This window comes from Syngnathus acus, chromosome 13 (genome assembly GCF_901709675.1).
Source record: "Syngnathus acus chromosome 13, fSynAcu1.2, whole genome shotgun sequence".
NCBI classification, from domain to species: Eukaryota; Metazoa; Chordata; class Actinopteri; order Syngnathiformes; family Syngnathidae; genus Syngnathus; species Syngnathus acus.
Window position 1 is genome coordinate 13,609,920 of NC_051098.1, and position 13,583 is coordinate 13,623,502.

At 45.0% G+C, this 13,583-nt stretch overlaps 1 protein-coding gene across 2 annotated transcripts; it reads right to left on the reverse strand.

Annotated features, from left to right (window-relative positions):
* Positions 1 to 489: 489 nt before the first annotated feature.
* On the reverse strand, positions 490 to 12,929 carry hnf1ba (HNF1 homeobox Ba). 2 transcript variants are annotated; one of them, XM_037268155.1, is made up of 10 exons: positions 11,955 to 12,929; positions 9,746 to 9,945; positions 9,060 to 9,255; positions 8,446 to 8,672; positions 4,662 to 4,816; positions 3,939 to 4,065; positions 3,685 to 3,867; positions 3,498 to 3,613; positions 3,254 to 3,298; positions 490 to 2,113 (listed from the first exon to the last, which is right to left on the reverse strand). In XM_037268155.1, the coding sequence occupies exons 1-10, from the start codon at positions 12,341 to 12,343 to the stop codon at positions 2,093 to 2,095; spliced, it is 1,659 nt and encodes a 552-aa protein (XP_037124050.1). In that variant the 5' UTR covers positions 12,344 to 12,929; the 3' UTR covers positions 490 to 2,092. The 2 variants fall into 2 exon arrangements, with proteins under 2 accessions (XP_037124050.1, XP_037124049.1); XM_037268154.1 differs by having other exon boundaries at positions 9,060 to 9,333; positions 11,955 to 12,927.
* Positions 12,930 to 13,583: the final 654 nt, after the last annotated feature.

The window sequence follows — 13,583 nt, forward strand, 5'->3', positions numbered from 1 at the left end:
TGTGAAAATCAAAGGCCTCATTGAAAAGCAAATTGAGCAACATCAGGGGATTACAAGACTGAGCCCTGTGGGATGCCAGGCTGCAGGTCACAACGGGGATACAAGGACATGCTGTGTGGAGATACTTGGGCTAGGGGGGGAGGCGTCACACTGCACCAGTGACAACTGCTTTATGGCGAGTCATCAGATTTAGCTGCCCACTCTCCGCACACATGATGAAAACCAGTCATACTTGTCAAGTGAACACAGGAAGTCTGCCATTTTGGTTGTACAGAAAATGCAAAAACATTCAATAACAAGCGCAAACTAAAAATAGATGGAAATGAAAATACTATATTATAAATAAAACCTTAATAAATGCAAAATAAAACAAAACAAAGATAGCTGTATAAACAAAATAATTTCTAAAGCATTAAATTGAAATCAAAGCATTAAAACAAAACAAAGAAAATCATGGTCAAGGAAAATAACGACAAGGACCCATTAATGTTCACTTTGAAAAACCTTTACTCAAAATATCAACATTGCCTCAGCACATATAAATAATGATTTAGGATTGATTTCAATTTTATACAAAAATAATACATTAAGAGGAGAATAAAATCACACACACGCATGCACACGCACAATGTGGGTATGAGTGAGCGTCCCCTGGATCGGACGGCAGTGAGCACATCATAACAGTCAAGAAAGCGTCAAAGCGCTACCAACATCATGACCTAATGTTTCCATGGGAATGTCTAATACTGTTGGGTGTCGGGACCCCGCCCCCTCCCCCACCCTTGAATTCCAGCGAGCTGCTGTCACAAAATGAAAGGAGTGGTCGTTTCTCAACCTGGGAGGGGTCCAAGTTTATCATCAACAATATTTATATCACAACATGGGTGATGAGGAGAAAATTCTTGTTTACTTTGGCCTTTTTCCTTCTTCTTGCAGGCAGCGTGAAGCAAAAAAAAAAAAAAAAAGACGCTTGTGCAAGTTGTTGGTGCTGTCACTCACGTAGTGCATACAGTATATGTACTGTATAGGTATATAAATTTTCTCATCGTCCTGCTCTGAATCTTTGCATAGTCCTCTGAAGATTGTCAACAAACAAAAATCACAGTATGTACACACAACAGACACAAACAGGAAGACTTTGTGGTGGCGATAATACGCCAGATCAACAAGCATCGGTCGGGATTGTCGTGCAGTCCAAAGGCGTGATTTCTTTTCCTTGTGCGGTCACTTTGAAGAAAAAAAGTGGGCTCGGCAAGTGAATGGACCTTTTCAGAATGTTTGTAAACAACAGGCGCCATGGTTACTTCCGGGTGGCAGAAAGTGAGTGACTATCGATTACCTGAACTAAAAACGACCGACTTTGAACATAACCAGAAGGAAGACGTCTTCTCACAGATATGTATAAAATGTTTTCTTGGGTTATCGTTAACAGCACCAATTGCCAAAAAGAACCACGAAAATGAAAAGTTTGACCCTCCGTGGTATCTAAAATCCTGAGCTCCTGGCTGGCTTAGAGTGCCTCGTCGAGGGCCATAAGTGCACGCGCATCACAGAGAAAAAGTGAATAGGATAGGCCAGCCTTTAAATATCTGTTTTCTTAGTAATCATATCCTATTTATTTTATCGGTCACTAACCGGCCATGATCATAATTTCAGATCAACAATATGCATTATTGCTGGTTTCTGTGGAAAATATACCTTATAATCACATTTGAGAAGCAAAAAAATAATTATGATTGAAGCCATTTCCTCTTTTCTTCAAATTCATGTCACTTCATCTCGGTCGGTCAACTAGCTAATAGTTCCATCTTCTGCCATCCGAAAGTATGTGTGACGTCACAGTGAAGATTTACTCGATCTTTTAGGCCCTGATCGTCGCCTGGCAGGCACTGTGGTCCACGCTCTGGTCCGTTCTGCCATACGGTCGTCACAAGGTTTTGGTAACCCCCCCACCCGCTCCCCCCCCCCCCGCCCAATTCGTCATCCGTCGCCAAGGTGACGGGCAAGCGGGTAGTGTGGAAAAAAAAAAAGGAGAAGGAAAAAATGCACTGGGGTTGCCGGGCAGCGGGGGGGGGGTTAGGTGGACACGCTCTCACCACGCTTGAAGAGGACACTGTGGAAGAAAAACAGCAGACATGAAACAAAAAGTTGGGCAAAGGTTTACAAACTGAGGCTCAGGGGCACAAAATGGTTCCCGATTATTTTTCATGGAAACAAACATGGATGCAGCAAGGCTGAAACCTGGATTCAAACTCAAAGCAAAGCATCTGTAGTTTTACTCCAATACACAGTGTGAGTACTTTTACCACACACCTGACCAAATAGAAAGAGTCTGTTTGAGATTGTTTGTAGAATTTATTTGGACCCGACTGGCGGCGCAAACAGATGATAACAAGCTGACCCGCAGGGCAAAGTGGTCAGCGTCAGGTGCAATAATGGAGGCTTTGTGGGTAAACAGGGAGTGTTGTTAAAAAAAAAAAAAAAGGGTCGTGAGAAGAGCCTGGATAAAGAAAGCCCTGATAAGGAAAGACCTGGGAGGGCCCACCAGTTAATTGTTGCATAAATAAATAACATGTCAGCCAGTATAGAAAAGTGCTTGATTGAACCTCCAATATTTTCATGACAGGGAAATTTGCACAAGTGTATATATGGATACTAAACTATATCATGTTTTTTTTTTTTTTTTTTAATCACAGCCCAATTTAGTTTTTTTCAAATCCTGGCTAGCTTTTGATATTTATTCCTAAATTGGATGGATGATAAGCAGTGATCTGAAGCTGCTTTCCTTTGCCCTCCCTCCCTTCCCCATCTGTCACGCCGAGTGGAGCCATCAGCGTTGGGCCTCGCTCAGCGTGGGAAATTAAGCGTGTGAACGCACCGACGACATTTCAGGCCACGGGCAGAAAGGGGAAGAGGTGCAGTGAAAACCAAACTTCAGAGCGTTCTCGTTTTTCTCTTTACTACTTGACACTATTTTTGTATGCTTCCAATTTGTTTCAAAAGCGTGTCGATGTGTTTCAAGCACTGAAGTGCCCCCCCCCCAACCGATTGTGCTCCTCGCCATCTACTGTAGCATGACACCAAGGTGGATTAGGAGCCTCATTTCCTCGCGCCATCAATCAACGTGCGTTCGGCTCCAAGGAACGGGACGCACATTGGACAGGAAATGGAAGGATGGAGGAGTATATTTGTGTGTGCGCGCATGTGTGTGTGTGTGTGTGCATTTAACTGACTAATAAAACAAAGTATTTACCCAGGAAAGACCCCCGAGTTGCACCATCTTGTTTACCGGAGCATCCTAATGTGTGACAGGAAGTCAACAAGTCAACACGCCATCAGATGAAAACACTGTGTGTGTGTGTTGTGTAAAGAAGATGAGAAATTAAGGAAAATGTTGAGCAAAAAAAAAAAACTTTGAAGATAATTTCAAAAATATGTCTATTGTTGAAATGAAGCGAAGAGCGAGCGCACGTGACGTGATCCGTTTTTGGACTGACCGTTTTGCTGGCCGACATGCTGAGTGTACCGATGCTGTTGGCGTCCGTCACCACCATGGCCGACGGGAAGCGCGACGGGTGTGAATATTGCGGCGGCTCCTGCTTGTGCGAGTACACTGAAAAAAGAAAGCTTCCATTTAGAATGAATGGGGGGGAAATAAATATCGTAAGAAATGGGGTTACTGACTGTGCGAGTGCGTGACGGCGGCCATGAACGGCTGCTGGCTCATGTGATTGGGCGAATGCTGCATGAGGCTCTGCTGGTGAGGACTGTGAAGCTGCTGCGAGAACTGAACGGGCTGAAGGGCCGCCAGGCTGCCCGCCACGCTGTTGATCACCGGCACCGACTGAGACTGCGACGTGTTCAAACCTGAAGACAAAAGTTTGGCTTTCAAGTCAAGGTGGTGACGGCAAATGTACATCGTGGTTGTTTGGGCGTACTTTGCGCGATGGCCATGACTCCAGAAAGCGGCATGATGAGGTTTTGCGTCTGCTGATGGCTGTGAAGGGAACTGTGGAGGTTGGTCAGCGTGCTCACTGGAGGGAGGCCGCCGCCTGAACCCGAAATCTGAAAGCATGATGTACCATTAGAACTTCCACTTTGCACTGTTGCAACACAAAAGGAGATTTAAAAAAATGAAAATATATTTTTAAAAAAAGTATTTGCAAATATACTGTGGTGTTCCTAATGTTGTGTTCACCGACTTCAAATTCAAGTTCAAATTCTTTTATGAAAGGGCGTGTATGTATGCTTGGGCAACAACACACACATTCACAAACTCAAACAGTGATAAGGAACTTTAAAAACATTTCGGATAAAAATATCTGCAGACATTTTTGTTGTTCTGGCATATTTGTACGTGTGATTTCAAATGTCCACTTGTGTTGTTGAAAGCTATGTTGCATCTTTTTAGCATTCCCTTTGTCACAAGGTAAATATTTGAACAGGGCACAGTGGAACCAACCAAAAAAAAAAAAACATAAACGCATGCGTCATTTATCTGTCAGAGTGGCGTTTAATCGATGAGGACAGAACGTTTCTTTGTCTGCCGAGGGACCGACATGGCAGGATAATGTGCTAATTGTGCTAAAACACGGAGTGGCTCTTATCTAATCTGGGGGCCGCGATGTCAGAGGTGCGGCCACCCAGGTGTGCTCACTCACCATCTTGACGTCGGGTGACAGAAGACTGTGGCTGGGGTCCAGTACCCCCGGAGACACCTGCTGGAGCACCGACTGGCTGGTGGCCAGGCCGCTGCTAAGGTGGTGGCTAATGCTAGTGGACGATGTCACCTCGCCAGGGCCTTGGCTGTAGCGCACTAAAATACAAAATAAAACATACATAAAGTTAAGGGGAGCTTTCTTAGAATAAACAACAGGAGGAAACTTTCCTTCAAAACAATAAGTTTGTAGGAGCCTATGGAATTGAACAACAAATATGTGTTAGCTAACTGGCTAACGTCACTGCTAATTTAGATCTTTCGGATTGATTTATATCAAGTGTTTTTTGAACATGAGAATTTCTTTGCGACAAGAGAAACCGTTGACAAACGTCTGGTGAATGTCTTTACGACCGTTTGCGACCTTGAACGAACTCTGACGAAAATAAATCAACATTAAGGCTGTGCGCAAACACTCGCCAACGTTCTGCGCTCAGCGAGATACGGGCTTTAGTCCGACAGAGCAAACAAACACAATGCCCCCGTTGCCCCGGTCCCTGCTATCTAACTCGTTCGGCCAAGGCCGTCTAGCGTGACGACATGCGCTCCTCCTCACCGCCGCGCCGTAAGCTAAGCTAGGCTAAGCTAATGCGGTGGAATGCTAGGCGGCGACGCTGACTGACAGTCGACTGTTTGACGATGCAAGGCCCCTGCTGTGATATCAACAGAGTCAACATTACACAATTACAAGCAATGTCAAACACGTTCTTATCCACACACACACTCGTGCGTGCACACACACAGACTGTTTGCGCTCCAAATCTCCCATCTTCCTCTGTCCATGACCCAGGTGTGACAGCGGAACGACCAACTTTACACACTAGTAAAGACTTTTTTTCCTTTACCTAAGTAGCGCACTTGAATTAGTTCTTTTTCTACATACGACTCTGAGTCATTTCACCACCTCTGATTTCGAAGAATTGAGTTCAGTTTGCGATGTACAGTGACGTGACAGTATGGCGTTGCATTTAGCGTGCAGCTTGCAATGTTTGCCCGACGCTGCGCTAACTGCTAATTGTGTTGACTGAGCTTAATTAAGTCATCAGTCTTGTTTTTAGGGGGCGACAGTGAGGTGTGAATCTACACAAATATGGTCACTTCACTTCATTTGCCCACAACTTAGCAACCAAATGCTGAACAGGGGGGGGCTTGCTAACGTTTTTTTTTTCAGGAGCACCTCACGTTAATATCCATGGCCTGCTTATTAGCGTCACCGGACAGAAAAAAATACAGCACGATATGTGATCAATTATTTCCCGCACCCCCGATTACGCTTTTCTTGAATCCAAATGAGTCAGCACGCTTTGTAAGCACATGGTGGGCCACCTCAGGCTAACTCGAGGACAAGGCAGCATTGAGAAAAGGGAAGGCCTGGAAGAAGTCCGACGGAGGAGACCCAGGGGGTCCGGCATCTACAGGCCGGACATCGTGAGGGCAGCTAAAGTATATTTAGCAGAATGTGTCTCTCAAGTTGGCTCCCAGCATTTGGAGTTATGACCGGCTCCGAACAAAGCGGGCCTGAATGGCCTCCTGATACTTGAAGAGGACCAGATAACTGCCCTTTTATGAGCGCCCTTCCATTGTGTGCCGAGCGGGGGTCAGCGGTCCAATGGAGTGCTTTATTGTCCCACCGTCGTGTTTACAAGGCCCGGCCGAGGTTTGCGGGGGCCTCCAGTATGTCCGCTCAGACAATATGAAGTCGGACATTGATTTGACGTTTGGACGCTTAATAGTCCTCGTGTTGTGTTGTCTTTGCATCACAATGAAATACTCCCGTTGTTTTAACTCATAACTGGGCAGCATGATACGACCTTGAAGTAAAATATCCAATTTTTGGCTTTGGGAGCTGAACTCATTTTGTGTTGGTCCAAAATCTCTCTGGCTAGAACATCTTTGACGGACCACTGCAAACGGCCGAAGCGAGAGGAGAATTCTTTGATCCGACCCACTGATGAACTCTCGGGCGTGAGTGAAGGTGCGGCAAAGGAAGGGGAGGGGGTGGGGGGCATCTCTCACCCCTCTTCTCGGGGGCTCATCAGTCCTATCCGGCCCAAAAAGAGCCAATACCCCAGTGGACAGCTCCTGCTGCTCCAAGTCTGCAACCAGCCTCTGCAGCCCATAAAGGTAAAAAGGGGTTGGGTGGGGGTGTAAAATGTGACCCCCACTCCTTGAGGGACCAGCAGAGATAAATGAACCTAGTTTGCAGTCATCTAATACAGCAGACAATGGGGCTCCCCGCCGAGGAAGGGTATAGTCCGAGCAGCTCCTTATCAAAGGCCTGGGAGATGTAGTAGCGGAGGATTTTAATTGTCCATTAAGCTCGCATAATACAGGCCGTGCCCCAGCAACGCAATGAGACACCCCGCCGGGACATTATGGCCCGACACTGAAAAACAGCTGATGCCGTCGGGAGGGATGCCAGCAGGACACCTTGTAAGCGGCCAGCTGAGAGCCAGGCCCGACGTGGAGGTCAACGCCTGGTCAGGTGAGCCCGGCGACCACAACAACCCAAGCTGGACATTGATCCGGGAGTCAATAGCGACAATTAGCCCCTCCCCTTATTTAATCATGTATAAATATAAACACAAGTAGATAATGTACATGCAAATGGTGAAATATGTGAGTTTGCTGACAGGGTGGATATTTTTGGCTAATGTTAGCATTTATACCTTAGCGACAAGATTCAGTTAGCAAGATGATTGTGATGTATCAATTATGACAGGGTGGCCATGTTGACATCCAACTGCGCACGTAATTTGCATTTTACAAATTGGATTACAATTGAAAATCGATTTGGGTGAAAAACGTGTTATTCTCCGGCCATATCGCTCCGCCCGACAAGGAGAAAGGAAGGCAAATAAACGGCCAAGCGACCGGTTTATCAAAAAGGTAAAAGAGCAAAGCCAAGGCAAACAGTTTGTTTTCCCTCGTGTTCGGACACGAGTGGACACAATAGGTCGCTCGCCACCACTTTTATGGAGGCTGAGTGATGGCGCGGCGGATAAAGCTAACAGCTTTGTTGTTATGTCGTATACACGCCAGGTAGACTTTGTCAACACCAATCACTCGCAAGGCAAACACCAGCGTCGGGGTGAAATGGTCACGGCGGTACGGTGACCGCCTTTCCTCGCGACTCAACGCGGAAGTGGCAGCGCTGCCGCCCGCTCGCCCGCCCCTCCCCGAAACCGGCCCGCCGACCCCGGGCCGACCCCGAGCCCGTCACAGGACGGCCGCCCTTTGTGTCCTCTCTGCCCGGCGCGCTGACTTTGGAGTGGAGATTGCAGGTACAATGCGGATTGTTCTCAGTGTGTTGTCAGAGATCCGAATGACAATGGCATTTGCTCAGCACCACTCACTGGTGCTCATTGATCACTCGTCTGTCTTTCTCTCGCTCTGTAATCGCATCAACGCGTGCGGCCTCGTCAAACAACAGCTCTCGGACCTGCTTGCGACCATTCATTTGAATGGTTTTTACACCAATTCATTTATTTTACCGTGACTTATTTACGATATTATTTTTGTTTCATTTCATTTATTAATTGGTATTTTAATACCTGCACAATTATTTCAATATTATTTCGCACATATATAAATAAATAAACACATTTATTTAATATAAATAAATATAAATTAAAAAAAAAAAAATTCTACATTTACAAATTCTGCCTAGCAACAAGATGTGATGTGACCCAGGAAAACAAACGAAGGAATTCCACAAATGATCTTACTTGGAGGTGATGCGCTGGTCTGCGGGTGGTGCGGTGAGCCATGGGACAGCAGCGGGTTGAGGCTGTGCGTGGTTGGCGTGCTGTAGGCGTCCATGGCCAGCTTCTGCCTGAACGCTTCTTCCTTGCGTCGATTGGCGAACCAGTTGTACACCCGCACCTCCGTCACCAGGTTGGAGCCCAGACCTTGAGCTTTGGATGGCGACACCCCCCTCTGGAGGCACTCAGCTCTAGGGGAATATCCACAGTGATTAGGATGGCTCAGAATATTTGCATATCGTACATAACGGCAGTCACCTATGAGAACTGGAGTGGAGATACCACTGTTTTAAATCAAGGTGTAGTTCCAGTTTTGACCTATAGGGACAGTCCATTATTTTGCACCACTATTGCAGAAAATGTGTTGTTTTCTTATTCCAGTTTGATTCTTTTCTTGACTGAGTTGACCCACGAAATGTCCACGCCTGAACAGCCTAACATTTTTCCTCGTTTGGGACATTTCCAGGGGTTCTTCAAAGAGGAACTTTCCTCAACTCGTGAATCTAAGCTCAGGGAATCTGTCTTTTGGGGCTGAATTGAATTCTACTACTCCGATGTGTACAAGGAAGTGGACTAACCTGTTGCACTCCTCTACCAGCGCCTCCCTCTCCTCCTTGCTGGGGTTCTTTTGCCTCTCGTAGGCTTGGTAGAGGATCTGTTGCGAGGCGGGGCCCCATTTGAAACGATTACGTCTCATTTTCTTGGAGGAGGGCTCGCCGCCGGTGTCGTCGCCGCCGCCGGGCTGACCCATGCCCTGACCGGACGGGTTGAACTCTGGGAAAAAAAACACCGGATCCTGATTGCCTTTGTCTGTCATATTGCTGCCAGAACCTTGCACAGCCTGGTTGAACTCTGTGGAAATAAGAAGAAGCACACATGCACTTGTTATGATGGCCCCGATGGCTTTGCGCAATGTTTGTCAAAACACTCAAGAAACACTCCAAGACAATCCAATGGCATGTGACAACACACTCGAGCAGGGCTGGTTAACCTTTGACCTATGAGGGCAGTGGGTGCCGATGGGGGCATCCTGTCATGATGAACACGTGTGCCAAATTTGGTGCAAAATATGATGTACTGGGGTTTTTAGTTATATTAAATAAACCCCCCTTAAAATATATCCACACAAACGCTCATAATAAACGTTAGCAATGAACAATTGTGGGCAAAGGTTGCCCACCCCTGCTGTGCAAAAGTCTTGGGTCAAGCTCACATGTGCCAGTGCCATGTGGGCAAATTTTTTCTCTTTCGTCTGGTGACTTACGTCTGAGGATCTCCCGCTGCTTGCGCACGTACCAAGTGTAGAGGGCGGCGCGCTTCTGGGTCTTCATGGGCGTGCCCTTGTTCAGGTGCTGTGAGAGGTGCGACTGATTGAGGCCTGTGATGTCCACCACTTCGCGTTGTGGAATGTTGTGCTGCTGCATGTAACCTTTGATCATACGGGCTGCGCGCCATGGATCCTCCCTATAAAAAAAAAAAAGTTCAACTCTGCAGAACAAAAACGTCACACTACACCTCGTGACTAGTTTTCATTTTTGGCAAAGAATTATTCGAAACAAATCACTGTCAAAGTGTGGTATGAGTACCACTGGTGTTGTGCTGGTGCCCTCTAGTGGTAGGAAAATTCATCTCTGCTCAAGTACAGTTTAGTTGTATTTAACTTTTAAGTTCATGACTAGAGCCTGAGCAACACTATTTTTTAGGCTGGTGATGATTAATTGGCCAATTAATGAATACAAAATTGAAAAAAAATTGTCATCTCTTTGAATTGGGGGAAATTTGGTGTCGAAAGTTTGAGAACCAGTGACCTACATAACCTCAACCACCCTCCCCACCCCAAAAATGGACCAATCAGAGATTTTTGCACAGCTGTGTATCAGAATCCACTTTTTGTATCCATAGTTTTTATTACTAAGATCACGATGTCCCTGTGACCTGTTTGTAGGAGCTGTATAACTTGGGGGGGGGGGGGGGGGGGGGGGCGAGGCCATTCTATCACTGCAGCTTGAATAGGCTGCTGTAAATATTTTCAAAAGGTGCGTTTAAGGGCCGCATGGAAAACTTTGAACTTTACAGAACAGCATTGGATTGGAAAACACCTGAAATTTCACATTCTGCTTTAAAATGTTGACAAAATGCGTCACGTTGGCTAATTGTCGTTAGAAATAGGTAAAATAGCAACAACAAGAATAAACTGTTATGATAAAGATTTCTCACTGAATATTGGCAGCCATTTTGTGAATCAGCAATTTCCATGACACACATTTCAATATACAGAAAGAATCACCGAAGTAAAGCAATGCAATTAATTGAATAAACAACTTATTATGTCATTTGTAAGGTAATTTTAACTCCGTTAAGAACGAAAAACAACACGCGTGCTTGTGTTTGTTTTGAGAATGTGGAGCCCCGCGTGTGGAAGTGTGAGAGATGTTAGTATATAACTTTTTTTGACAATGAATAACCCGATTCCCATTGAAGCCTAATCGCAACACTGTGTATCTTCCAGTTGATGATTTATAGAATAAAATTAATAAGAAGTCCACGCGCTCGCTCGCTCGCAGGTTTCACGTGGTTTTGACTTGCTGCCGTTGGTGCTGCTCGGATAATTTTCTCTTTCGGCACCGCTACAATCGCGGAAAATCCGTTTAATTTTTTTTCTCAATAATTATTAATAATATTGTTACTGTACACCTTTTTATAATACTTCTTAATTCGTTTAATTCGAGGTGGTAAGTATACATTATTATTTCGTTGTGTCTAGTTGAAGTAGTAAAAATAGCGTTTTTTTCTAACGCTTCCCGTTCGACTTTCTTATTATCATTGCAAGGTGGAAAGTAGAAATTACCATTTTATTATTATTATTATTATTAATCGTAGTAGTAGTAGACCATGTTTAGGCTACTGTTACCTCACGCTTCACCTTCAACTTCCCTTTTTAACCTTGCGAGGCCGAAAGTATAGAAAATATTCTTATCTTATTAGTAGTTGTAGTAGTAATAGTAGTAGTAGTTTTATTATTACTGTAGGCCGATATATTTTTCCACATCTTTTCTTAACACTGTCTTCAACTTCCATTTTGTTACGCTCGAGAGATGTCGTTAAAATATTTTTATTATTATTATTTAGTAGTAGTATTAGTGGCAAGAGCATGAAATAGTAGTACAGTATAGTAGGGGTCTCCTTTATATTTTTTCTAACAGTCTGTTATTTTTTATCATTGCAGGATGGAAATGATAAACTGTTCTTATTAATGTTGAAAATGAATATTATTTGATATACTAAATGACGTGTCCAGTTTCTGTACTGCGGGAGCGTGACCTAGATAAACTTGTCACTTTTGAAACAATTCCAAAAGTGAAACGGATTACTCTATACAGTGCGGGATTGCTCGGAGCCACGTTCGCCCATTTTCGTTACTTTTTCCCCAAATAACAATCATGATGTGAACGGAGAAGTGCCGAGTGACTCACGCCAACATGCGGTCGACCTCGGCGCGCTGCTCGGCGGCCTCCTCGGTGTTGAGGGACTGCAGCTCCTTGAGGATGGGCGGCGTGTCGAAGTCGTCGCCGTCCTCCGAGCCCTCGTCGCCGGACAGTTTGGTGGCCGCTTTCCCGTGGCCGTTGGTCAGTGTGTGGAACACCGGCTTGGCGTCGCATGACTCGCCGTTTGTGTTGTTTTTGTGGCGCGGAGACAGCGGTGATTGCAGCCTTTCCAGCTTCACCCCGAAGCCCCCGGCCGGGTTAGGGTCCATGTCGTCCAACGCCTGGATCAGGACCTCCCTGGTGAGCCCTGAATCCAGCAGTGCGCTCAGGAGCTCGTGCTGCAGGGACGTCAGTTTGGACACCATGTTGGAGAACATCAAAAAAAAAAAAAAAAGGAAAAAAATAAGTGTATAGTTTCCGTTCGGGCTCTTCGGTCCAGCTGACACCTGTTCTAGGGCGAGGAGGATGGATCTACTTTGCCATGATGCTGCCGCCTTGCTCCAGGGATATAAAAGATGCTAATGAGGGGGCCGGCTGATGGGGGGCCTTAATATGTAAATGCAACTCAAGAAGAAGAAGAAGATGAAGACGAGGAAGGTAAGAAGTAGAAAAAAGAATAGGGAGGAGGTGGAGGCCCTCTCCGGGCCCGAGGTGTTTACACTGCCAGGCTGCTGCAGCTTTTATTGGTTCCGCTTATCAGAGACGCGACTTTGCTGGACTTTGGACGGCTTATTGTGAGTCATAAAAAGAGAGAGCATGCAGCGGCACATTTTGCCAGCAAGCTCCGTGCGCGTGCGGGCGGGCGGGCTGCATGCAAGGAGCTCCTCTCTTCGGCACCATCTGAAGAATCACAATCAATCGGAATCTTGCTGCTATCAAATTAGGCCTGGGGCTGATATCTCGAAATATATCTGAACTTTTATAAATGTGTAAAAATGAAGAGATTATGAAAGAGAATATTTTGTTGCATTACACTTTTGCCATTTAACAAGTGTTTTTGTCATTTCTAATTAAACGTCATTTTTGTTCTATTTCTAATTAATTTCATTTTTTGAAATGTTTATACTTTCGACATGAAATTGTTCACATTTAATTATAATTATTTACATACATTAGAATTTATTTGGGTCACTTTAGGAACAGTGACCCAATTCCAGGGTGACAGAATGACATTTATTTTTTGTTTTAATTGCTATCAATTATCAAAACAGGTCAGACTTGGGTCAATAAAAATGCAAGCAGCAGTTGCTACGGAAACAAGCATTTATCTTGCTCTTTCTACCCATACATGTATTATTCTATTTTTATTTGCATGACAAACAAACTGGAAACACGTTACATCCCACAACTGCAGGTTAACTAAGTACTGGCTGGATGTAGTATCAATACGGTTGATCATTAGTAATACTGCGTGGATGCTTTGTTGTGAATTATCTGCTAAATTAGCCACCTTACACGTAAACATCAGGTGATAAATGGGCCGTGATGTTGATGGTGGCTGCAAAAAAAAATCCATTGTATTGTTCTGCACCTTCAAAGACCTAACGGCATGTTCTCTTATCTGCCGCTATTGTTGTTGTTGTAATATAAAGTTGCACACCTGAGCTGCCCTTTGCT